The sequence below is a fragment of the Oncorhynchus masou genome, chromosome 27 (genome assembly GCF_036934945.1).
Source record: "Oncorhynchus masou masou isolate Uvic2021 chromosome 27, UVic_Omas_1.1, whole genome shotgun sequence".
Lineage (NCBI taxonomy): Eukaryota > Metazoa > Chordata > Actinopteri > Salmoniformes > Salmonidae > Oncorhynchus > Oncorhynchus masou.
Genome location: NC_088238.1, coordinates 4,943,861 through 4,971,131, shown reverse-complemented (window position 1 = coordinate 4,971,131; position 27,271 = coordinate 4,943,861). Strand labels below are relative to the sequence as shown.

The following is a 27,271-nucleotide window of genomic DNA, read 5'->3' as shown; positions in this document are numbered from 1 at the left end:
CTGTAACCCTGGAAATATGACTGGTAAATAGAATGAATAGAACCTCTAACCCTGGTAATATGACTGGTAAATAGAATGAATAGAACCTGTAACCATGGTAATATGACTGGTAAATAGAATGAATAGAACCTGTAACCCTGGTAATATGACCGGTAAATAGAATGAATAGAACCTATAACCCTGGTAATATGACTGGTAAATAGAATGAATCGAACCTCTAACCCTGGTAATATGACTGGTAAATAGAATGAATAGAACCTCTAACCCTGGTAATATGACTGGTAAATAGAATGAATAGAACCTGTAACCCTGGTAATATGACTGGTAAATAGAATGAATAGAACCTCTAAACCTGGTAATATGACTGGTAAATAGATGAATAGAACCTCTAACCCTGGAAATATGACTGGTAAATATGACTGGTAAATAGAATGAATAGAACCTCTAACCCTGGTAATATGACTGGTAAATAGAATGAATAGAACCTGTAACCCTGGAAAATATAATGAATATAATCTCTCACCCTGGTAATATGACTGGTAAATAGAATGAATAGAACCTGTAACCCTGGTAAATAGAATGAATAGAACCTGTAACCCTGGTAATATGACTGGTAAATAGAATGAATAGAACCTGTAACCCTGGTAAAATGACTGGTAAATAGAATTAATAGAACCTGTAACCCTAGTAAATAGAACCTGTAACCCTGGTAAATAGAATGAATAGAACCTGTAACCCTGGTAATATGACCGGTAAATAGAATGAATAGAACCTGTAACCCTGGTAATATGACTGGTAAATAGAATGAATAGAACCTGTAACCCTGGTAATATGACTGGTAAATAGAATTAATAGAACCTGTAACCCTGGTAAATAGAACCTGTAACCCTGGTAAATAGAATGAATAGAACCTGTAACCCTGGTAATATGAATGGTAAATAGAATGAATAGAACCTCTAACCCTGGTAATATGAATGGTAAATAGAATTAATAGAACCTGTAACCCTGGTAATATGACCGGTAAATAGAATGAATAGAACCTGTAACACTGGTAATATGACTGGTAAAAAGAATGAATAGAACCTCTAACCCTGGTAATATGACTGGTAAATAGAATTAATAGAACCTCTAACCCTGGTAATATGAATGGTAAATAGAATGAATAGAACCTGTAACCCTGGTAATATGACTGGTAAATAGAATGAATAGAACCTCTAACCCTGGTAATATGACTGGTAAATAGAATGAATAGAACCTCTAACCCTGGTAATATGACTGGTAAATAGAATGAATAGAACCTCTAACCCTGGTAATATGACTGGTAAATAGAATCAATAGAACCTCTAACCCTGGTAATATGACTGGTAAATAGAATGAATAGAACCTCTAACCTTGGGAATATGACTGGTAAATAGAATGAATAGAACCTGTAACCCTGGTAATATGACTGGTAAATAGTATGACAAGAACCTGTAACCCTGGAAATATGACTGGTAAATAGAATGAATCGAACCTCTAACCCTGGTAATATGACTGGTAAATAGAATTAATAGAACCTCTAACCCTGGTAATATGAATGGTAAATAGAATGAATAGAACCTGTAACCCTGGTAATATGACTGGTAAAAAGAATGAATAGAACCTCTAACCCTGGTAATATGACTGGTAAATAGAATGAATAGAACCTCTAACCCTGGTAATATGACTGGTAAATAGAATGAATAGAACCTCTAACCCTGGTAATATGACTGGTAAATAGAATGAATAGAACCTGTAACCCTGGTAATATGACTGGTAAATAGTATGACAAGAACCTCTAACCCTGGAAATATGACTGGTAAATAGAATGAATAGAACCTGTAACCCTGGTAATATGACCGGTAAATAGAATGAATAGAACCTGTAACCCTGGTAATATGACTGGTAAATAGAATGAATAGAACCTCTAACCCTGGTAATGTGACTGGTAAATATAATGAATAGAACATGGAACCCTGGTAATATGACTGTTAAATATAATTAATAGAACCTGTAACCCTGGAAATATGACTGGTAAATAGAATGAATAGAACCTCTAACCCTGGTAATATGACTGGTAAATAGAATGAATAGAACCTGTAACCCTGGTAATATGACTGGTAAATAGAATGAATAGAACCTGTAACCCTGGTAATATGACCGGTAAATAGAATGAATAGAACCTATAACCCTGGTAATATGAATGGTAAATAGAATGAATAGAACCTGTAACCCTGGTAATATGACTGGTAAAAAGAATGAATAGAACCTCTAACCCTGGTAATATGACTGGTAAATAGAATGAATAGAACCTCTAACCCTGGTAATATGACTGGTAAATAGAATGAATAGAACCTCTAACCCTGGTAATATGACTGGTAAATAGAATGAATAGAACCTGTAACCCTGGTAATATGACTGGTAAATAGTATGACAAGAACCTCTAAACCTGGTAATATGACTGGTAAATAGATGAATAGAACCTCTAACCCTGGAAATATGACTGGTAAATATGACTGGTAAATAGAATGAATAGAACCACTAACCCTGGTAATATGACTGGTAAATAGAATGAATAGAACATGTAACCCTGGAAAATATAATGAATATAATCTCTCACCCTGGTAATATGACTGGTAAATAGAATGAATAGAACCTGTAACCCTGGTAAATAGAATGAATAGAACCTGTAACCCTGGTAATATGACTGGTAAATAGAATGAATAGAACCTGTAACCCTGGTAAAATGACTGGTAAATAGAATTAATAGAACCTGTAACCCTAGTAAATAGAACCTGTAACCCTGGTAAATAGAATGAATAGAACCTGTAACCCTGGTAATATGACCGGTAAATAGAATGAATAGAACCTGTAACCCTGGTAATATGACTGGTAAATAGAATGAATAGAACCTGTAACCCTGGTAATATGACTGGTAAATAGAATTAATAGAACCTGTAACCCTGGTAAATAGAACCTGTAACCCTGGTAAATAGAATGAATAGAACCTGTAACCCTGGTAATATGAATGGTAAATAGAATGAATAGAACCTCTAACCCTGGTAATATGAATGGTAAATAGAATTAATAGAACCTGTAACCCTGGTAATATGACCGGTAAATAGAATGAATAGAACCTGTAACACTGGTAATATGACTGGTAAAAAGAATGAATAGAACCTCTAACCCTGGTAATATGACTGGTAAATAGAATTAATAGAACCTCTAACCCTGGTAATATGAATGGTAAATAGAATGAATAGAACCTGTAACCCTGGTAATATGACTGGTAAATAGAATGAATAGAACCTCTAACCCTGGTAATATGACTGGTAAATAGAATGAATAGAACCTCTAACCCTGGTAATATGACTGGTAAATAGAATGAATAGAACCTCTAACCCTGGTAATATGACTGGTAAATAGAATGAATAGAACCTCTAACCCTGGAAAATATAATGAATATAATCTCTCACCCTGGTATTATGACTGGTAAATAGAATGAATAGAACATGTAACCCTGGTAATATGACTGGTAAATAGAATTAATAGAACCTGTAACACTGGTAATATGACCGGTAAATAGAATGAATAGAACCTATAACACTGGTAATATGACTGGTAAATAGAATGAATAGAACCTCTAACCCTGTTAATATGACTGGTAAATAGAATGAATAGAACCTCTAACCCTGGTAATATGACTGGTAAATAGAATGAATAGAACCTCTAACCCTGGTAATATGGCTGGTAAATAGAATGAATAGATCCTCTAACCCTGGTAAATAGAATGAATAGAACCTGAAACCTGGTAAATAGAATGAATAGAACCTGTAACCCTGGTAATATGACTGGTAAATAGAATTAATAGAACCTGTAACACTGGTAATATGACTGGTAAATAGAATTAATAGAACCTGTAACACTGGTAATATGACCGGTAAAATAGAATGAATAGAACCTCTAACCCTGGTAATATGACTGGTAAATAGAATGAATAGAACCTGTAGCACTGGTAATATGACTGGTAAATAGAATGAATAGAACCTGTAACCCTGGTAATATGACTGGTAAATAGAATTAATAGAACCTGTAACCCTGGTAATATGACTGGTAAATAGAATGAATAGAACCTGTAGCACTGGTAATATGACTGGTAAATAGAATGAATAGAACCTGTAACCCTGGTAATATGACTGGTAAATAGAATGAATAGAACCTGTAACCCTGGTAAATAGAACCTGTAACCCTGGTAAATAGAATGAATAGAACCTGTAACCCTGGTAATATGACCGGTAAATAGAATGAATAGAACCTGTAACCCTGGTAATATGACTGGTAAATAGAATTAATAGAACCTGTAACCCTGGTAAATAGAACCTGTAACCCTGGTAAATAGAATGAATAGAACCTGTAACCCTGGTAATATGACTGGTAAATAGAATGAATAGAACCTGTAACCCTGGTAATATGACCGGTAAATAGAATGAATATAACCTTTAACCCTGGAAATATGACTGGGAAATAGAATGAATAGAACCTGTAACCCTGGTAATATGACTGGTAAATAGAATGAATAGAACCTGCAACCCTGGTAAACATAATGAATAGAACCTCTTACCCTGGTAATATGACTGGTAAATAGAATGAATAGAACCTGTAACCCTGGTAATATGACTGGTAAATAGAATGAATAGAACCTCTAACCCTGGTAATATTACTGGTAAGTAGAATGGATAGAACATGTAACCCTTGAAATATGACTGGTAAACAGAATGAATAGAACAGGCTTGGAACCTCTCACCCTGAGAACTTGACTGGTAAACAGAATAAATAGAACAGGCTTGGAACCTCTCACCCTGACAACTTGACTGGTAAATAGAATGAATAGAACAGGCTTGGAACCTCTCACCCTGACAACTTGACTGATAAATAGAATGAATCGAACAGGCTTGGAACCTCTCACCCTGACAACTTGACTGGTAAACAGAATGAATAGAACAGGCTTGGAACCTCTCACCCTGACAACTTGACTGGTAAACAGAATGAATAGAACAGGCTTGGAACCTCTCACCCTGAGAACTTGACTGGTAAACAGAATGAATAGAACAGGCTTGGAACCTCTCACCCTGACAACTTGACTGATAAATAGAATGAATAGAACAGGCTTGGAACCTCTCACCCTGACAACTTGACTGATAAATAGAATGAATAGAACAGGCTTGGAACCTCTCACCCTGACAACTTGACTGATAAATAGAATGAATAGAACAGGCTTGGAACCTCTCACCCTGACAACTTGACTGGTAAACAGAATGAATAGAACAGGCTTGGAACCTCTCACCCTGAGAACTTGACTGGTAAACAGAATGAATAGAACAGGCTTGGAACCTCTCACCCTGACAACTTGACTGGTAAATAGAATGAATAGAACAGGCTTGGAACCTCTCACCCTGACAACTTGACTGGTAAATAGAATGAATAGAACAGGCTTGGAACCTCTCACCCTGACAACTTGACTGATAAATAGAATGAATAGAACAGGCTTGGAACCTCTCACCCTGACAACTTGACTGATAAATAGAATCAATCGAACAGGCTTGGAACGTCTCACCCTGACAACTTGACTGGTAAACTTGCAATGGCTGCCTGGTATTGTGATGCATTGTGATTGCTCATGCAATAGAAGGTGTTTTTGTAATGTCAGTTGAGTTGAATCAACAAAACACATCACATATTATACCTCCTGCTTTGCTCCTATGGGTACACTCGCAATAGCTGCCAATCCAGCCATTATGCCATAATTGACTTGATGCACCTTCTGTCCAGTCTATTTCCATGGCAGCACATGCAGACAGGAGAGGAGGAGAGGAGAACATGTTTTCCTAAAAGCTGTCATCAAGGAAAAGGGTGGGTACTTGGAAGAATCTAAAATCTCTAATATATTTGTATTTGTTTAACACTATTTTGGTTACTACATGGTTCCATATGTGTTATTTCATAGTTTTGATGTCTTCACTACTATTCTACAATGTAGGAAATAGTCCAAATAAAAGAAATACCCTGGAATGAGGAGGTGTGTCCAAACTTCTGACTGGTAGTGTATATATTTATTTGTGCTATTCTAACATGTTTTACTGTGACTGCAGTCATTTGGCTGATCAGTTCCTGTCACCTAAACTGCCATGGCTGTCTCAGCCATTACTACCGTCTCCTACACATGAAGTATGACAAATTCTAACCACCCTCCTTTTTCTCTTCAGCCAAGTGTTTACAGTTTAATGAAAAATGACCGATGTCCAAGACTAACTATACCCACATAAAATGGTTATGATAAATCTAAACTTAACAAATCCTCTACAGGATCGGTGTGCCCCCCTCGGGACGGTTGAGCCAACGTACTGTAGGCTAATGCGATTTGCACGAGGTTGTAAATAACAAGAACATTTCCCAGGAGAAAGACATATCTGATATTGGCAGAAAGCTTAAATTCGTATTAATCTAACTGCACTGTCCAATTTGCAGTAGCTATTACAGTGAAAGAATACCATGCTATTGTTTGAGGAGAGTGCACAGTTATGAACTTGGACATGTATTAATTAACCAATTAGGCACCCTTTGGGTAGTCTTGATACAAAATGTTGAACACAAATGCAATGGTTCATTGGATCAGACTAAAACGTTGCACATACACTGCTGACATCTAGTGGCTAAAATCTAAATTGCAGCTGGGCTGGAATACTACATTATGTCCTTTCTCTTGCATTTCAAAGATGACGGTTAAAAAAATAATAATAATAATTTTAAAAAAAATGTATTTGTATTATATTTGACCTGATCTAATGTGTTATATTCTCCTGCATTAATTTCACTTTTCCACAAACTTTATAGAGTTTCCTTTCAAATGGTATCAAAAAAATGCATATCCTTGATATCCTGAGCAACAGGTAGTTAGATTTGGGTATGTCATTTTAGGTGAAAATGGAAAGAAATTGTCCGACGTTTGAAAAGCCTGGGGCAGGGTAATATTTGCCATACCATTAAGCAGTTATGCCCTTTATATTGAAATGGAAAGTGATAAGAGTCTAAGAGTTGTCATGAGCCAGACGCTGAAGGAAGATTAATATCCCAGACCAGAGGGGGAAAACCATGTGTTCCCCAAATGGGACCCTATTCCCTACATAGTGCACTACTTTTGACCTGACTCCCGTATAGGCAGTGGTAAAACTAGTGCACCAAAATAATATGTAGGGTGCAATTTGGGGGGACATAAGAATTTATGAGAATAGAGAAGAACTCATTTGCAACTTTAAGTTACACTACGAGCCAGGCAGAGGCAGGTTCTCCATCAATATGTGTGTGTGTGTGTTCATCTATGTGTGTGCGTGTGTGTGTGTGTGTGTGTGTGTGTATCTATGTGTGTGTGTGTCTGTGTGTGTGTGTGTGTGTGTGTGTGTGTGTGTGTGTGTGTGTGTGTGTGTGTGTGTGTGTGTGTGTGTGTGTGTGTGTGTGTGTGTGTGTGTGTGTGTGTGTGTGTGTGTGTGTGTGTGTGTGTGCGTGTACATCTATGTGTGTGTGTTTGAATGTAAGATTGATTGAGCAAAGCTTAGGCTATTAAGAGCAGCACTGTCACTGAGAGGACGGTTGAAGATGAAACCATTCATTATCTAGATGTCCTGTTGAACCTCTTCATCAACCAATACCATTCATTATCTAGATGTCCTGTTGAACCTCTTCATCAACCAATACCATTCATTATCTAGATGTCCTGTTGAACCTCTTCATCAACCAATACCATTCATTATCTAGATGTCCTGTTGAACCTCTTCATCAACCAATACCATTCATTATCTAGATGTCCTGTTGAACCTCTTCATCAACCAATACCATTCATTATCTAGATGTCCTGTTGAACCTCTTCATCAACCAATACCATTCATTATCTAGATGTCCTGTTGAACCTCTTCATCAACCAATACCATTCATTATCTAGATGTGTGTGTGTGTGTTTGCGTGTGTGTGTGTTTGCGTGTGTGTGTGTGTGTGTGTGTGTGTGTGTGTGTGTGTGTGTGTGTGTGTGTGTGTGTGTGTGTGTGTGTGTGTGTGTGTGTAAAGTAGGACAGGATGCAGAACCCAGAAGCCCTTTTAGAATCTCTCTCAGTTCCGGACCTTGATTCTATATTCTGTTTGGCCTCATCCTGCTCCAAACCATCTCCTCCCCAGAGAGCCAAGCTCAACGTGGGATTTAAATAAGAACTTCAAACAACTCAGTCAGATGCCCGAAATCCCCCCCCGCCCACACACACACTTTCATTTACCTTCTCACAGTCAATTTCACTTGAGTGCACAGGTCTCTTTCCCTTGATCAGTTGTGTGCTTCCCTCTAGTGGCTGATGTTGGAAGTACTTCCCACCAATCAGGTTTGAATTGTTTTCATGGAAGTCTACCAGTCCAATAAATACTTTAACCCTAACCATGAATAAAACAATTTAAACCCCAACATAAATACTATAACTCTAACCATGAATAACACAATTTAATCCCCAACATAAATACTATAACGCTAATCATGAATAACACAATTTAATCCCCAACATAAATACTATAACCCTAACCATGAATAACACAATTTAATCCTCAACATGAATACTATAACGCTAAACATGAATAACACAGTTTAAATCCCAACAGTAAATCAAATATCCCTCTCTCATAGGCTCCACCTACTTGTTCTGAGGCTCCTCTGGATTGGCTGGCTGTTGGCGATAGGCCCGCCCTTGACTCCTCCCCCACTGACAGTGCGGATGGTGAAGTTGTACAGTCGTCCCGGGAACATCCCATCCAGGATGCGGCTGGTTGGCTGAGGTGCTGTGATTGACAGGGAATCTCTGGGAGCCCATTGGAGGTCAAAGGTGTCGTAGTCACCAGAGGTGGGACCATCCCAGGTCAGTTCTACAGAGCTGTTACCACTGATGTCCCTGAAGGATACCATGGAGGGAGGCTCTGGGGCTGAGGGGGAAAACACAGACAGAAACAGGCTTTACTCCAAGCAGCACAAAACACAGACAGATACAGGCTTTACTACAAGCAGCACAAAACATAGACAGAAACAGGCTTTACTCCAAGCAACACAAAACACAGACAGATACAGGCTTTACTACAAGCAACACAAAACACAGACAGAAACAGGCTTTACTCCAAGCAACACAAAACACAGACAGAAACAGGCTTTACTCCAAGCAACACAAAACACAGACAGAAACAGGCTTTACTCCAAGCAACACAAAACACAGACAGAAACAGGCTTTACTCCAAGCAACACAAAACACAGACAGAAACAGGCTTTACTACAAGCAGCACAAAACACAGACAGAAACAGGCTTTACTACAAGCAACACAAAACACAGACAGAAACAGGCTTTACTCCAAGCAGCACAAAACACAGACAGAAACAGGCTTTACTACAAGCAACACAAAACACAGACAGAAACAAGCTTTACTACAAGCAACACAAAACACAGACAGAAACAGGCTTTACTCCAAGCAACACAAAACACAGACAGAAACAGGCTTTACTACAAGAAACACAAAACACAGACAGAAACAGGCTTTACTACAAGCAACACAAAACACAGACAGAAACAAGCTTTACTACAAGCAACACAAAACACAGACAGAAACAGGCTTCACTACAAGAAACACAAAACACAGACAGATACAGGCTTTACTACAAGCAACACAAAACACAGACAGAAACAGGCTTTACTACAAGCAACACAAAACACAGACAGAAACAGGCTTTACTACTAGCAACACAAAACACAGACAGAAACAGGCTTCACTGCAAGCAACAATATTTAGAATAAGTTGAACTTATTCTGTGTGTTAATTTTCTCTGTCTTTTGAACTCTGGATACATGGACCCAGAGTGCAGAGTATTCTCTAACTAAGGTAGTACTAGTCAATATGGTTGTTAAGTAGAATAGATACATGGACCCAGAGTGCAGAGTATTCTCTAAGGTAGTACTAGTCAATATAGTTGTTAAGTAGAATGGATACATGGACCCAGAGTGCAGAGTATTCTCTAAGGTAGTACTAGTCAATATAGTTGTTAAGTAGAATGGATACATGGACCCAGAGTGCAGAGTATTCTCTAAGGTAGTACTAGTCAATATAGTTGTTAAGTAGAATGGATACATTGACCCAGAGTGCAGAGTATTCTCCAACTAAGGTAGTACTAGTCAATATAGTTGTTAAGTAGAATGGATACATGAACCCAGAGTGCAGAGTATTCTCTAAGGTAGTACTAGTCAATATAGTTATTAAGTAGAATGGATACATAGACCCAGAGTGCAGAGTATTCTCTAACTAAGGTAGTACTAGTCAATATAGTTGTTAAGTAGAATGGATACATGGACCCAGAGTGCAGAGTATTCTCTAAGGTAGTACTAGTCAATATAGTTATTAAGTAGAATGGATACATAGACCCAGAGTGCAGAGTATTCTCTAAGGTAGTACTAGTCAATATAGTTGTTAAGTAGAATGGATACATAGACCCAGAGTGCAGAGTATTCTCTAAGGTAGTACTAGTCAATATAGTTGTTAAGTAGAATGGATACATTGTATAACACCTATCATCCCTGGCATCATTGGATCATTGTAAATGAATATGAGTTTCAGACAGAGAGACAGAGGGTTGTGTACTGACCCGTCCTTCCCTGTGCAGACACAGCATTAGTCAGCTCTCCACTGTGTGTGACCACCTCAGCCCGGTACACACGGCCAGCTACCAGTCCCTGGAACAGGTGTTCTCTCTGCTCCACGCCCAGCTCCTGGGCTGCCAGGGTAGTGGTTGAGCCCTCCAGGCCACCGTACAGGACCACTTGGTACCCACTCCACTCCCCTGCCCCAGGCAGCCAGCTGATGGAGAGACGGTCAGTACGCTTCCCACCCTGGACGTGGAAAGAGCGCACTGGGGCTGGGACTGGGGGGAGAAGAGGGTAGAGAGGGTTATTTGGGGGTGAGGGATGGAAGAGAGAAGAATAGATGTTTGGGGGGATGGTTAAGGGGATGGGGAGAAGAGAGAGAAAAGGGGGTTGGGGGAGGAGAGAGAGAAAAGGGGGTTGGGGGAGAAGAGAGAGAACAGGGGTTTGGGGGAGAAGAGAGAGAACAGGGGGTTTGGGGGGAAGAGAGAGAACAGGGTTTTGGGGGAGAAGAGAGAGAACAGGGGTTTGGGGGAGAAGAGAGAGAACAGGGTTTGGGGGGAAGAGAGAGAACAGGGTTTTGGGTGGGAAGAGAGAGAACAGGGTTTTGGGTGGGAAGAGAGAGAACAGGGGTTTGGGGGAGAAGAGAGAGAACAGGGGTTTGGGGGTGAAGAGAGAGAACAGGGTTTTGGGGTAGAGGAGAGAGAACAGGGTTTTGGGGGAGAAGAGAGAGAACAGGGTTTTGGGGGGGAAGAGAGAGAACAGGGGTTTGGGGGAGAAGAGAGAGAACAGGGGTTTGGGGGAGAAGAGAGAGAACAGGGGTTTGGGCGAGAAGAGAGAGAACAGGGGTTTGGGGGAGAAGAGAGAGAACAGGGATTTGGGGAGAAGAGAGAGAACAGGGTTTTGGGGGGGAGAGAGAGAACAGGGTTTTGGGGGGGAGAGAGAACAGGGTTTTGGGGGAGAAGAGAGAGAACAGGGGTTTGTGTGGGAAGAGAGAGAACAGGGGTTTGGGGGAGAAGAGAGAGAACAGGGGTTTGGGGGAGAAGAGAGAGAACAGGGGTTTGGGGGGGAAGAGAGAGAACAGGGGTTTGGGGGAGAAGAGAGAGAACAGGGGTTTGGGGGGAAGAGAGAGAACAGGGGTGTGGGGGAGAAGAGAGAGAACAGGGTTTGGGGGAGAAGAGAGAGAACAGGGGTTTGGGGGGAAGAGAGAGAACAGGGTTTTGGGGGGGAAGAGAGAGAGCAGGGTTTTGGGGGAGAAGAGAGAGAACAGGGGTTTGGGGGAGAAGAGAGAGAACAGGGGTTTGGGGGAGAAGAGAGAGAACAGGGTTTTGGGGGGGAAGAGAGAGAACAGGGGTTTGGGGGAGAAAGAGAGAACAGGGGTTTTGGGGGAAGAGAGAGAACAGGGTGATAGCGTTAGTTCATGCTCTGTTGTATTATCAAGAGGAAAGGCAGAGATTCTGAACAGGGTTGTGTATCTGGTGTGTAGACATCCACCTGGACATTAACATTCATCTGATGAGAGAAGTTCTTCATCATGTTTAATCACTCAAATGTCTGTCAGACCAATGACGTTCTAATCTCTCCTGGGTCGACTACGTGACACAAATGGCATCTGGCAAATTACGTGAGTTTTTACTTCTGGGTTGTCGAGATGAATGAAGAAGTGAGCTCAGAGGTCAGACAAGAGGCTGTGTAAAAGTCACAGTCATTCACATATAAAATCCCATTGGGAGAAAAGTCATTTTGACATTCACATCGTTGACAAAACAAAAAGATAACCAAGCAGGGAATGTAATGACATTAAGGCAGTGATTTCCGCAGACTGTCTCCCACCTCAAAGACCATAAACTGCATTACATCCATCAACACAGTACATTGATAAATGAGCCCCTTCTACAGAGCAGTATGGGAATATTCACATCAGAGTTTTAATAACAGTCTCAGGCCCAACAAAGAGCTACCACACATCAACTCTGCAATAAGAAATGAACAACTGCAACCAACTGACTAGTGGCGAGTTTCCACTGACGATTTACTCCCGTGTTTTAGCCAAAAAGACTCTGACTTTTCTGTTTCTAGCTACAGCAGGACCCCGTGTCTCACTGGGACATGGCTCCTGTTCTCTCTTGGGTCTAATGCCAGGCCGCTGGTACCTTTTCTGTTTCTATCTACAGCAGGACCCCGTGTCTCACTGGGACATGGCTCCTGTTCTCTCTTGGGTCTAATGCCAGGCCGCTGGTACCTTTTCTGTTTCTATCTACAGCAGGACCCCGTGTCTCACTGGGACATGGCTCCTGTTCTCTCTTGGGTCTAATGCCAGGGCGCTGGTACCTTTTCTGTTTCTATCTACAGCAGGACCCCGTGTCTCACTGGGACATGGCTCCTGTTCTCTCTTGGGTCTAATGCCAGGCCGCTGGTACCTTTCATCTGGTACATACAGAGCATTCGGAAAGTATTCAGGCCCCTTGACCTTTTTCTACATTTTGTTACGTTACAGCCTCATTCTAATATGAATTAAATAAAAATGATCCTCATCAATCTACACACAACACACCATAATGACAAAGCGAAAACAGGTTTTTAAACATTTTTGTAAATTTATAAAAAACAAATCAACAGAAATACCTTATTTATGTAAGTATTCAGACCCTTTTTCTTTGAGACTCTAAATTGAGATCAGGTGCATCTTGTTTCCATCGATCATCCTTGAGATGTTTCTAAAACTTGATTTGGAAAGGCACACACCTGTCTATATAAGGTCCCACAGTTGACAGTGCATGTCAGAGCAAAAACCAAGCCATGAGGTGGAAGAAATTGTCCAGGAAGTGGAGGTGACCAAGAAACCGAAGGTCACTCTCACAGAGCTCCAGAGTTCCTCTGTGGAGATAGGAGAAACTTCCAGAAGAACAACCATCTCTGCAGGCCTTCAGGGTAGAGTGGTCAGACGGAAGCCGCTCATCAGTAAAAGACACATGACAGCCTGCTTGGAGTTTGCCAAAAGGCACCTAAAGACCATGAGAAACAAGTCTCTCAGGCTGATGAAACCAAGATTGAACACTTTGGCCTGAATGCCAGGCGTCACGTCTGGAGGAAACCTGGAACCATCCCTACGGTGAAGCATGGTGGTGGTAGCATCATGTCTGGAGGAAACCTGGAACCATCCCTACGGTGAAGCATGGTGGTGGTAGCATCACGTCTGGAGGAAACCTGGAACCATCCCGACGGTGAAGCATGGTGGTGGTAGCATCATGTCTGGAGGAAACCTGGAACCATCCCTACGGTGAAGCATGGTGGTGGTAGCATCATGTCTGGAGGAAACCTGGAAATATCCCTACAGTGAAGCATGGTGGTGGTAGCATCATGTCTGGAGGAAACCTGGAACCATCCCTACGGTGAAGCATTGTGGTGGTAGCATCATGCTGTGGGGATGTTTTTCAGCGGCAGGGACTGGAAAACTAGTCAGGATTGAGGGAAAGATGAACGGAGCAAAGTACAGAGAGATCCTTGATGAAAACCAGCTCCAGAGCTCAGACTGGGGAGAAGGTTCAACTTCCAACAGGACAACGACCCTAAGCACACAGCCAAGACAACTCAGGAGTGGCTTCGGGACCAGACTGTGGACTTCAACACCTCCTCACAAAGCATCTAAATGATGCAGAGGTTGTTGATTCTGCTCAACGCCAAGTCTTTTTTTGTGTCACAGTCCTGATGGAAATAACAATAACACCAGAGACACATTAAAATAAACCACTGGCTCAGTGGGGAAAACCCCAAGGCGTTACAGTCATTTGCACTGGCTCAGTGGGGGAAAAGCCCAAGGCGTTACAGTCATTTGCACTGGCTCAGTGAGAAAAAGCCCAAGGCATTACAGTCATTTGCACTGGCTCAGTGGGGAAAAGCCCAAGGCATTACAGTCATTTGCACTGGCTCAGTGGGGAAAAGCCCCAAGGCATTACAGTCATTTGCACTGGCTCAGTGGGGAAAAGCCCAATGCATTACAGTCATTTGCACTGTCTCAGTGGGGAAAACCCCAAGGCGTTACAGTCATTTGCACTGGCTCAGTGGGGAAAAGCCCCAAGGCGTTACAGTCATTTGCACTGGCTCAGTGGGGAAAAGCCCCAAGGCATTACAGTCATTTGCACTGGCTCAGTGGGGAAAAGCCCCAAGGCATTACAGTCATTTGCATTTAGATTGTAATAATGACAGCTGCGCTGTGAAGGAAAAGATTGGCATTGACAGACAGGCGCACCACTTCAGATGCTGTGGGGTGTTACCCTGTCTGACACTTCTGTTTTTTTTTTGAATGACTTGTAAGTACATCTAAAGTTGTAGCAGACATTTGGCTTGTTAGGCACAATATATGTTGAGAAAACCTTGGCTCATAAAAAAAAATGTACAGCAATTAGCGTTCACATTCAGCCGGATGCCTGTGGTGATACTTTATGAGGACGACACGGAGTCATGGAGGACACATTATATTATATCATTACTACATTCAGAATTAATTTCACATGTCACATGTCCGTCAAGTCACATGTCCGTCAAGTCACATGTCCGTCAAGTCACATGTCCATCAAGTCACATGTCCGTCAAGTCACATGTCCGTCAAGTCACATGTCCGTCAAGTCACATGTCCGTCAAGTCACATGTCCATCAAGTCACATGTCCGGCAAGTCACATGTCCGTCAAGTCACATGTCCATCAAGTCACATGTCCATCAAGTCACATGTCCATCAAGTCACATGTCCATCAAGTCACATGTCCGGCAAGTCACATGTCCATCAAGTCACTTGTCCATCAAGTCACATGTCCATCAAGTCACATGTCCATCAAGTCACATGTCCATCAAGTCACATGTCCATCGTGTCACATGTCCATCATGTCACATGTTCATCAAGTCACATGTCCATCAAGTCACATGTCCATAAAGTCACATGTCCATCGCGTCACATGTCCATCATGTCACATGTCCATCGCGTCACATGTCCATCATGTCACATGTCCATCAAGTCACATGTCAATCAAGTCACATGTCCATCAAGTCACATGTCCAACAAGTCACATGTCCAACAAGTCACATGTCCATAAAGTCACATGTCCATTGTGTCACATGTCCATCATGTCACATGTCCATCAAGTCACATGTCCATCAAGTCACATGTCCGTCAAGTCACATGTCCGTCAAGTCACATGTCCATCAAGTCACATGTCCAACAAGTCACATGTCCAACAAGTCACATGTCCAACAAGTCACATGTCCATAAAGTCACATGTCCATTGTGTCACATGTCCATCATGTCACATGTCCATCAAGTCACATGTCCATCAAGTCACATGTCCATCAAGTCACATGTCCATCAAAAGAAACAGGTATTGTTTCACACATTATATTATATCATTCCTACATTCAGAATGAATTTCAGCATCGTACACATACACTAACCGATTCATACATACTAAATGAATAAGTCACATGTCCGTCAAGTCACATGTCCGTCAAGTCACATGTCCTTCAAGTCACATGTCCGTTGTACACATACACTAACCGATTCATACATACTAAATGAATAAGTCACATGTCCATCAAAAGAAACAGGTATTTGTTTCACACATTATAGATTGAATTGACAATAAAGTAAATAAAGGATAATTTATATTCAAAAGCTATTTTACAGTAAACAAATTAACAACAGACTTCCAGCAGACTTATATAGAAGGACTTTCATCAAGCGCAGCACTTTACTGAGAAATTGATGATAAAAAAGAATGTGGGGGCTGTTTTGTTAGACTTCAGTGCAACTTTTGACATTATCGATCATAGTCTGCTGATGGAAAAACATATGTGTTATGGATTTCCCATGCAACATTGTGGATAAAGAGTTACCAGTCTAATAGAACACAGAGGGTGTTCTTTAATGGAAGCCTCTCCAATAAAATCCATTTAATATCAGGAATTCCCCAGGGCAGCTGTCTAGGCCCTTTACTTTTTAAAATCTTTACTAATGACATGCCTCTGTCTTTGAGTAAAGCCAGTGTGTCTATGTATGCGGATGACTCAACACCATACACCTCAGCTACTACAGTGACGGAAATGACTGGAACTTTTAACAAAGAGCTGCAGTTAGTTTCAGAATGGGTAGCAAGGAATAAGTCAGTCCTAAATATTTAAAAAACTAAAAGCTATGTATTTGGGACAAATCATTCACTAAACACCAACTAAATATTGTAATGAATCATGGGGAAATTGAGCAAGTTGAGGAGACTAAACTGCTTGGAGTAACCCTGGACTGTAAAACTGTCATGGTCAAAACATATTGATACAACAAATCACATTTTTGCTAAGATGGGAAGAAGTCTGTCAATAATAACATCACTATCTTAACATCACTATCAACTATCAACAAGGCAGGTCCAACAGGCCCTAGTTTCTACCTTCTTAACAACACTATCAACAAGGCAGGTCCAACAGGCCCTAGTTTCTGCCTTCTTAACAACACTATCAACAAGGCAGGTCCAACAGGCCCTAGTTTCTGCCTTCTTAACAACACTATCAACAAGGCAGGTCCTAACAGGTCCTAGTTTCTACCTTCTTAACAACACTATCAACAAGGCAGGTCCAACAGGCCCTGGTTTTATCGCACCTGGACTGCTGTTCAGTTGTGTGGTCAGGTACCACAAAGAGGGATTTAGGAAAATTGAAATTGGCTCAGAACAGGGCAGCACGGCTGGCACTTGGATCTATACAGAGAGCTAAAATGAATAATATTCATGTAAATCTCTCCTGACTCAAAGTGGAGAAGAGATTGACTTTATGTTGAATGCACCTAGCGGTCTGTTTAATCTACTGGCACACAGCTCAGACTCCCCACAAGACATGCCACCAGAGGTCTCTTCACAGTCCCCAAGTCCAGAACAGACTATGGCATAGGCACAGTACTACATAGAGCCATGACTACATGGAACTCTATTCCACAGTACTACATAGAGCCATGTCTACATGGAACTCTATTCCGCAGTACTACACAGAGCCATGACAACATGGAACTCTATTCCACAGTACTACACAGAGCCATGACTACATGGAACTCTATTCCACAGTGCTACATAGAGCCATGACTACATGGAACTCTATTCCACAGTACTACATAGAGACATGACTACATGGAACTCTATTCCACAATACTACATAGAGACATGACTACATGGAACTCTATTCCACAGTACTACATAGAGACATGACAACATGGAACTCTATTCCACAGTACTACATAGAGACATGACAACATGGAACTCTATTTCACAGTACTACATAGAGCCATGACTACATGGAACTCTATTCCACAGTACTACACAGAGCCATGACTACATGGAACTCTATTCCACAGTGCTACATAGAGCCATGACTACATGGAACTCTATTCCACAGTACTACATAGAGACATGACTACATGGAACTCTATTCCACAGTACTACATAGAGACATGACAACATGGAACTCTATTCCACAGTACTACATAGAGACATGACAACATGGAACTCTATTTCACAGTACTACATAGAGCCATGACTACATGGAACTCTATTCCACAGTACTACACAGAGCCATGACAACATGGAACTCTATTCCACAGTACTACACTGAGCCATGACTACATGGAACTCTATTCCACAGTACTACATAGAGCCATGACTACATGGAACTCTATTCCACAGTACTACATAGAGACATGACTACATGGAACTCTATTCCACAGTACTACATAGAGCCATGACTACATGGAACTCTATTCCACGTCAAGTAACTGATGCAAGCAGTGAAATTAGATTTTTTTAAACCGATAAAAAATACACCTTATGGAAGAGAGGGTACTGTGAAGAGACACACAGGCACAGCCACGTGCATACAAACATACAATGACATATTCACTATACACACACATACACATGGATTTTGGGTTGTAGATATGTGGTAGTAGAGTAGGGGCCTGAGGGCACACATTCAATGTGTTGTGAAACCTGTTGTGAATGTTTTGTAATGTTTTAGAAATGATAGAACTGCCTTCATTTTGCTGGACCCCAGGAATAGTAGCTGCTGCCTTGGCAGGAACTAATGGGGATCCCTACTAAACCCCAGGAAGAGTAGCTGCTGCCTTGGCAGGAACTAATGGGGATCCATAATAAACCCCAGGAAGAGTAGCTGCTGCCTTGACAGGAACTAATGGGGATCCATAATAAACCCCAGGAAGAGTAGCTGCTGCCTTCACAGGAACTAATGGGGATCCATAATAAACCCCAGGAAGAGTAGCTGCTGCCTTGACAGGAACTAATGGGGATCCTTAATAAACCCCAGGAAGAGTAGCTGCTGCTTTGGCAGGAACTAATGGGGATCCTTAATAAACCCCAGGAAGAGTAGCTGCTGCCTTGGCAGGAACAAATGGGGATCCTTAATAAACCCCAGGAAGAGTAGCTGCTGCCTTGACAGGAACAAATGGGGATCCATAATAAACCCCAGGAAGAGTAGCTGCTGCTTTGGCAGGAACTAATGGGGATCCTTGATAAATACATATACTAATATTCATACACTACTCCCGGGTGAAATGCACGTCAACGCAAACAGAATTTGAGGTGTTGATTTAGCTTGGAGTTTGGGACGGTGTTGGACTACAAAGCACACTTCAATTATTTGACCCAGGTGTGTCAGATGATTCCCGTGTGTGTCCGTCTCACCTGTCCGTGCGAGGATAGATGAGTCACTGCTCATGCCTCTGCTCCTGCTCACCACCTCCATCTTGTACAGCGTCCCTGGGACCAGACCAGAGAAGGAGCACGTCTGGGTTCCGGCCTCCACGGTCTGACGGCCACGCAACGTCTCGTCAACGTTATACAGGAACAGGTCGTAACCGTCCACGTAGCCCTCGGACGGGCGCCAAGTGAAACTCAGACCGCTGGTGTTGGCAGTCATCACCGTCAGACCGTTGACTGCAGCTGGACCTGAGGTAGGGAAAGAGGGAGGGAGAGAGGGGAGGAGGGAGGTAAGGAGAGAGAAAGAGAGGGAGAGGGGAGGAGTGCGGTAAGGAGAGGGAGAGAGAGAGAGAGAGAGAGAGAGAGAGGGGAGGAGGGTGGTAAGGAGAGAGAGAGAGAGAGAGAGAGAGAGAGAGGGAGAGAGGGAGAGAGACTGGGGGGAGGGGAGGTAAGGAGAGAGAAAGAGAGGGGGAGAGAGAGAGAGAGAGAGAGAGAGAGAGAGAGGGAGGGGCGGTAAGGAGAGAGAGAGGGAGAGAGGGAGAGAGAGAGAGGGAGGAGGGAGGTAAGGGAGAGAGAAAGAGAGGAGAGAGAGAGAGGGAGGAGGGAGGTAAGGAGAGATAAGAGAGGGAGAGAGAGATAGGAGGAGGAGGGTGGTAAGGAGAGAGAGAGGGAGAGATACTTTTATTTCTATTTCTGCTATTACCTGATACAGTGATACAGTAATAATGACTGTCTCTGACACAGTAATAATGACTGTCTCTAATACAGTGATAATGACCGTCTCTGATACAGTGATAATGACCACCTCTGATACAGTGATAATGACTGTCTCTGACACAGTGATAATAACTGTCTCTTAAACAGTAATAATGACTGTCTCTGATACAGCAATAATGACTGTCTCTGATACAGTAATAATGACTGTCTCTGACACAGCGATAATGACTGTCTCTGACACAGTAATAATGACTGTCTCTGACACAGTAATAATGACTGTCTCTGATACAGTAATAATGGCTGTCTCTGATACAGCGATAATGACTGTCTCTGATATAGCGATAATGACTATCTCTCATACAGCGATAATGACTGCCTCTGATACAGCGATAATGACTGTCTCTGACACAGCGATAATGACTGGCTCCGATGTAGCGATAATGGCTGTCTCTGACATAGCAACAATGACTGTCTCCGATATAGCGATAATGACTGTCTCTGATACAGCGATAATGACTGTCTCTGACACAGTGATAATGACGTCTATGATACAGTGATAATGACTGTCTCTGATACAGCGATAATGACGGTCTCTGATACAGCGATAATGACTGTCTCCGATGTAGCGATAATGGCTGTCTCTGACATAGCAACTATGACTGTCTCCGATATAGCGATAATGACTGTCTCCGATGTAGCGATAATGGCTGTCTCTGACATAGCAACAATGACTGTCTCTGATATAGCGATAATGACTATCTCTGACACAGTAATAATGACGGTCTCTGATACAGCGATAATGACTGTCTCTGACACAGCGATAATGACTATCTCTGACACAGTAATAATGACGGTCTCTGATACAGCGATAATGACTGTCTCTGACACAGCGATAATGACTATCTCTGACACAGTAATAATGACGGTCTCTGATACAGTGAAAATGACTGTCTCTGACACAGTGCTAATGACTGTCTCTGACACAGTGATAATGACTGTCTCTGACACAGCGATAATGACTGTCTCTGACACAGTGCCAATGACTGTCTCTGACAGTGATAATGACTGTCTCTGACACAGTGCTAATGACTGTCTCTGATACAGCGATAATGACTGTCTCTGATACAGTGATAATGACTGTCTCTGACACAGTGCTAATGACTGTCTCTGACAGTGATAATGACTGTCTCTGATACAGTGATAATGACTGTCTCTGATACAGTGATAATGACTGTCTCTGATACAGTGATAATGACTGTCTCTGACACAGTGCTAATGACTGTCTCTGACACAGTGCTAATGACTGTCTCTGATACAGTGATAATGACGGTCTCTGATACAGTGATAATGACTGCCTCTGACACAGTGATAATGACGGTCTCCGATACAGCGATAATGATGGTCTCTGACAGTGATAATGACTGTCTCTGATACAGTGCTAATGACTGTCTCTGACACAGTGCTAATTACTGTCTCTGACACAATGCTAATGACTGTCTCTGACACAGTGCTAATGACTGTCTCTGACACAGTGATAATGACTGTCTCTGATACAGTGATAATGACAGTCTCTGATATAGCGATAATGACTGTCTCTGATACAGTGATAATGACTGTCTCTGACACAGCGATAATGACTGCCTCCGATACAGCGATAATGACTGTCTCTGACACATTGATAATGACTTTCTCTGACACAGTGATAATGACTGTCTCTGACACAGGAAAGTGGTGCCTCTTACGTGTTTGTCCCTCAGCCACGGCCTCCTTGCCGTAGATCCCTCCACTGACGGACACGACCCGAACTCGGTACCACTTCCCAGGGGTGAGCTGGTCGAAGAGGTGCCTGGTGGAGCCCTGGGGCATGGAAATATTAGAGACTAAGTCACGTCCATCATCCAGGAGCTGGATCTTGTAACCATCGTACACTCCCACTGTAGTCTCCCAGGTCACTGTCAGACTGTGGGTGGTGTGGTCACTGTCTGCTTGGAGCGCTGTCACTGTGGAGGGGACTGGAGAGAGAGAGAGAGAGAGAGAGAGAGAGAGAGAGAGACAGACAAAGAGAAAGAGACAAAGAGAAAGAGACAGACAGAGAGCCGTTAAATTCTACAACCACCTAAAAGAAAGTGGGGGGGGGGGGATTGGACAGGTCCAGGGAGAGGTTAAACATCCCCCATGGCTGGGAGGGGATTGGATAGATCCAGGGAGAGGTTAAACATCCCCATGGCTGGGAGGGGATTGGATAGATCCAGGGAGAGGTTAAACATCCCCATGGCTGGGAGGGGATTGGATAGATCCAGGGAGAGGTTAAACATCCCCATGGCTGGGAGGGGATTGGACAGGTCCAGGGAGAGGTTAAACATCCCCCATGGCTGGGAGGGGATTGGATAGATCCAGGGAGAGGTTAAACATCCCCATGGCTGGGAGGGGATTGGATAGATCCAGGGAGAGGTTAAACATCCCCCATGGCTGGGAGGGGATTGGATAGATCCAGGGAGAGGTTAGACATCCCCATGGCTGGGAGGGGATTGGATAGATCCAGGGAGAGGTTAGACATCCCCCATGGCTGGGAGGGGATTGGATAGATCCAGGGAGAGGTTAGACATCCCCATGGCTGGGAGGGATTGGATAGATCCAGGGAGAGGTTAAACATCCCCCATGGCTGGGAGGGGATTGGATAGATCCAGGGAGAGGTTAGACATCCCCCATGGCTGGGAGGGGATTGGATAGATCCAGGGAGAGGTTAAACATCCCCCATGGCTGGGAGGGGATTGGATAGATCCAGGGAGAGGTTAGACATCCCCCATGGCTGGGAGGGGATTGGATAGATCCAGGGAGAGGTTAGACATCCCCATGGCTGGGAGGGGATTGGATAGATCCAGGGAGAGGTTAGACATCCCCCATGGCTGGGAGGGGATTGGATAGATCCAGGGAGAGGTTAGACATCCCCCATGGCTGGGAGGGGATTGGATAGATCCAGGGAGAGGTTAAACATCCCCCATGGCTGGGAGGGGATTGGATAGATCCAGGGAGAGGTTAAACATCCCCCATGCTGGGAGGGGATTGGATAGATCCAGGGAGAGGTTAGACATCCCCATGGCTGGGAGGGGATTGGATAGATCCAGGGAGAGGTTAGACATCCCCCATGGCTGGGAGGGGATTGGATAGATCCAGGGAGAGGTTAAACATCCCCATGGCTGGGAGGGGATTGGATAGATCCAGGGAGAGGTTAAACATCCCCATGGCTGGGAGGGGATTGGATAGATCCAGGGAGAGGTTAGACATCCCCCATGGCTGGGAGGGGATTGGATAGATCCAGGGAGAGGTTAGACATCCCCATGGCTGGGAGGGGATTGGATAGATCCAGGGAGAGGTTAGACATCCCCATGGCTGGGAGGGATTGGATAGATCCAGGGAGAGGTTAGACATCCCCCATGGCTGGGAGGGGATTGGATAGATCCAGGGAGAGGTTAGACATCCCCCATGGCTGGGAGGGGATTGGATAGATCCAGGGAGAGGTTAAACATCCCCATGGCTGGGAGGGGATTGGATAGATCCAGGGAGAGGTTAGACATCCCCCATGGCTGGGAGGGGATTGGATAGATCCAGGGAGAGGTTAGACATCCCCATGGCTGGGAGGGGATTGGATAGATCCAGGGAGAGGTTAGACATCCCCATGGCTGGGAGGGGATTGGATAGATCCAGGGAGAGGTTAGACATCCCCCATGGCTGGGAGGGGATTGGATAGATCCAGGGAGAGGTTAAACATCCCCATGGCTGGGAGGGGATTGGATAGATCCAGGGAGAGGTTAAACATCCCCTTGGCTGGGAGGGGATTGGATAGATCCAGGGAGAGGTTAAACATCCCCCATGGCTGGGAGGGGATTGGATAGATCCAGGGAGAGGTTAGACATCCCCATGGCTGGGAGGGGATTGGATAGATCCAGGGAGAGGTTAGACATCCCCCATGGCTGGGAGGGGATTGGATAGATCCAGGGAGAGGTTAGACATCCCCATGGCTGGGAGGGGATTGGATAGATCCAGGGAGAGGTTAAACATCCCCCATGGCTGGGAGGGGATTGGATAGATCCAGGGAGAGGTTAAACATCCCCATGGCTGGGAGGGGATTGGATAGATCCAGGGAGAGGTTAGACATCCCCCATGGCTGGGAGGGGATTGGATAGATCCAGGGAGAGGTTAGACATCCCCATGGCTGGGAGGGGATTGGATAGATCCAGGGAGAGGTTAGACATCCCCCATGGCTGGGAGGGGATTGGATAGATCCAGGGAGAGGTTAGACATCCCCCATGGCTGGGAGGGGATTGGATAGATCCAGGGAGAGGTTAAACATCCCCATGGCTGGGAGGGGATTGGATAGATCCAGGGAGAGGTTAGACATCCCCATGGCTGGGAGGGGATTGGATAGATCCAGGGAGAGGTTAGACATCCCCATGGCTGGGAGGGGATTGGATAGATCCAGGGAGAGGTTAGACATCCCCCATGGCTGGGAGGGGATTGGATAGATCCAGGGAGAGGTTAGACATCCCCATGGCTGGGAGGGATTGGATAGATCCAGGGAGAGGTTAGACATCCCCCATGGCTGGGAGGGGATTGGATAGATCCAGGGAGAGGTTAAACATCCCCATGGCTGGGAGGGGATTGGATAGATCCAGGGAGAGGTTAGACATCCCCCATGGCTGGGAGGGGATTGGATAGATCCAGGGAGAGGTTAGACGTCCCCATGGCTGGGAGGGATTGGATAGATCCAGGGAGAGGTTAGACATCCCCATGGCTGGGAGGGGATTGGATAGATCCAGGGAGAGGTTAGACATCCCCATGGCTGGGAGGGGATTGGATAGATCCAGGGAGAGGTTAGACATCCCCCATGGCTGGGAGGGGATTGGATAGATCCAGGGAGAGGTTAAACATTCGCCATGGCTGGGAGGGGATTGGATAGATCCAGGGAGAGGTTAAACATTCGCCATGGCTGGGAGGGGATTGGATAGATCCAGGGAGAGGTTAGACATCCCCCATGGGTTGAGGGTTATATTGCAGTACTCTTGATCTCTGAATTTATGAAGAGAATCAGTTTCCAATGATTTTAGAGTTAGACTTTTCCATGAAGACGACAAATGATAATGACAACTGTTGATGATAATGACAACGGTTGATGATAATGACAACTGTTGTTCCGCTATAATTCAAGACAAAGCCCTGTGTGTCTTAATGGCTCCAGTCCAAACTGTGTGTTATCATACAGGTCTATTCTGAACATTCACCTGTTCATCCAGTAGCACTGCTGTTATTGACCAGTGTTCCACTCAGGGACTGAGCTGTCCCTTCCCTCCCTGCCTCTCCACCCTCCCGCTCCTATTCTCCTCCCATTCCCCCTCCTATTCTCCTCTCATTCCCTCTTCTATTCTCCTCCCATTCCCTCTCCTATTCTCCTCTCATTCCCTCTCCTATTCTCCTCCCATTCCCTCTCCTATTCCCCTCTCTCTCCTATTCTCCTCCCATTACCTCTCCTATTCCCCTCTCTCTCCTATTCTCCTCCCATTACCTCTCCTATTCCCCCCTCTCTCCTATTCTCCTCCCATTCCCTCTCCTATTCTCCTCCCATTCCCTCTCCTATTCCCCTCTCTCTCCTATTCTCCTCCCATTACCTCTCCTATTCCCCTCTCTCTCCTATTCTCCTCCCATTACCTCTCCTATTCCCCCCTCTCTCCTATTCTCCTCCCATTCCCTCTCCTATTCCCCTCTCTCTCCTATTCTCTTCCCATTACCTCTCCTATTCTCCTCCCATTACCTCTCCTATTCCCCTCTCTCTCCTATTCTCCTCCTATTCCCTCTCCTATTCTCCTCTCATTCCCTCTTCTATTCTCCTCCCATTCCCCCTCCTATTCTCCTCCCATTACCTCTCCTATTCCCCTCTCTCTCCTATTCTCCTCCTATTCCCTCTGCTATTTCCCTCCCTCCTTCTTACCTGTTCGTCCAGTAGTTGTTGAATTATTGACCAGTATTCCACTCAGGGACTGAACCTCAACCCCGTACAGCTGTCCTGGTACCAGACCCTGAAAGTCCAGCTCAGTGACGTGTTTGGGGACAGGTCTGGTCTCCAGAAGGTGTGCTCCCTGGGATAGGGACACGGTGTACATGTCCACGTCTCCATCACCAGGGGTCCAGGACACCCTCAGACTGGCAGCCTGGTCCCCTGGCCGGGCATGGAGGTTCCTCACCTGGCTGGGGACTGGGGGGGTTGAGAGAGAAGGCAGAGAGACAGGAGTGAAGGGTGGGGGGAGGAGAATGGAGATGGGTCAGAATGTGGATCACTTATAAAAAAACAATGTGCTGTTTTTTTATTTTAAAATCTTTAGATGATGTTCTACGGAATGAAGTGATAACAAAAGGTTATTCTGCTGTTTTACCTGAAATAACTGTGACAGAAATGCTATGAAACACAATGTGAGGTTATTTGGAAAACCAACCCAGGCAGCTGCCCACTCTGTTCCCCTACTGACCTGTCCTGCCCTCGATGAACTGAGGTCTCTGGTTGGGTCCACTGAAGGTGGACACCACCATCTTGTACAGGCGTCCCGGGGTGAGCGAGGCCAGGCGGTGGTCACGGGCCTCGTTGCCCAGGGTTACGGGCGGGTAAACCCGCGTGTCGTTGAAGAGGATCTGTACCTCGTAGTGATCAACGTCCCCCAGCGCTGGAGACCATGTGACCACCAGATCACCTGTACCACTGTCACCCAGGGCCAGGCTCCGCACCGCAGAGGGGACTACGGAGACAGTCAAATACAACTTTATTTAAACATTTCAACTATTCACAGAACACTAAAGGGCTCAATGGTTTGGTTGGCTGAGGGGAATTTGACCCATGATGCCAACTAGTTTAAGGTTAACTTTGCTCTGCCAAAATGTCACTGACTGTGATCGTAGGTACAATTCTCATGCGCCGAATTCTAGATTTCACACCTACAAATTCTTATATTGGTTTTCCATGGACTTGGCCACACAGAAAACTCAGCAGCACAGCATTTTCCTGAAACCTTCTACCAACACTGCAGTAGCAGCAGACACAGACTCAC

At 44.1% G+C, this 27,271-nt stretch overlaps 1 protein-coding gene across 1 annotated transcript in view; it reads right to left on the bottom strand.

The window, feature by feature from the left end:
* The window catches only part of LOC135516567 (receptor-type tyrosine-protein phosphatase beta-like), a 140,215-nt gene that overhangs the window by 88,147 nt on the left and 24,797 nt on the right, over positions 1 to 27,271 (bottom strand). Inside the window, exons 10-15 of the mRNA XM_064940917.1 lie at positions 26,699 to 26,962; positions 26,164 to 26,427; positions 21,923 to 22,192; positions 19,449 to 19,712; positions 10,727 to 11,002; positions 8,746 to 9,027 (exon numbers count right to left, since the gene is read on the bottom strand). Of these exons, the coding sequence (XP_064796989.1) occupies positions 8,746 to 9,027; positions 10,727 to 11,002; positions 19,449 to 19,712; positions 21,923 to 22,192; positions 26,164 to 26,427; positions 26,699 to 26,962 (1,620 nt within the window). The remainder of the gene's footprint in view (positions 1 to 8,745; positions 9,028 to 10,726; positions 11,003 to 19,448; positions 19,713 to 21,922; positions 22,193 to 26,163; positions 26,428 to 26,698; positions 26,963 to 27,271) is intronic.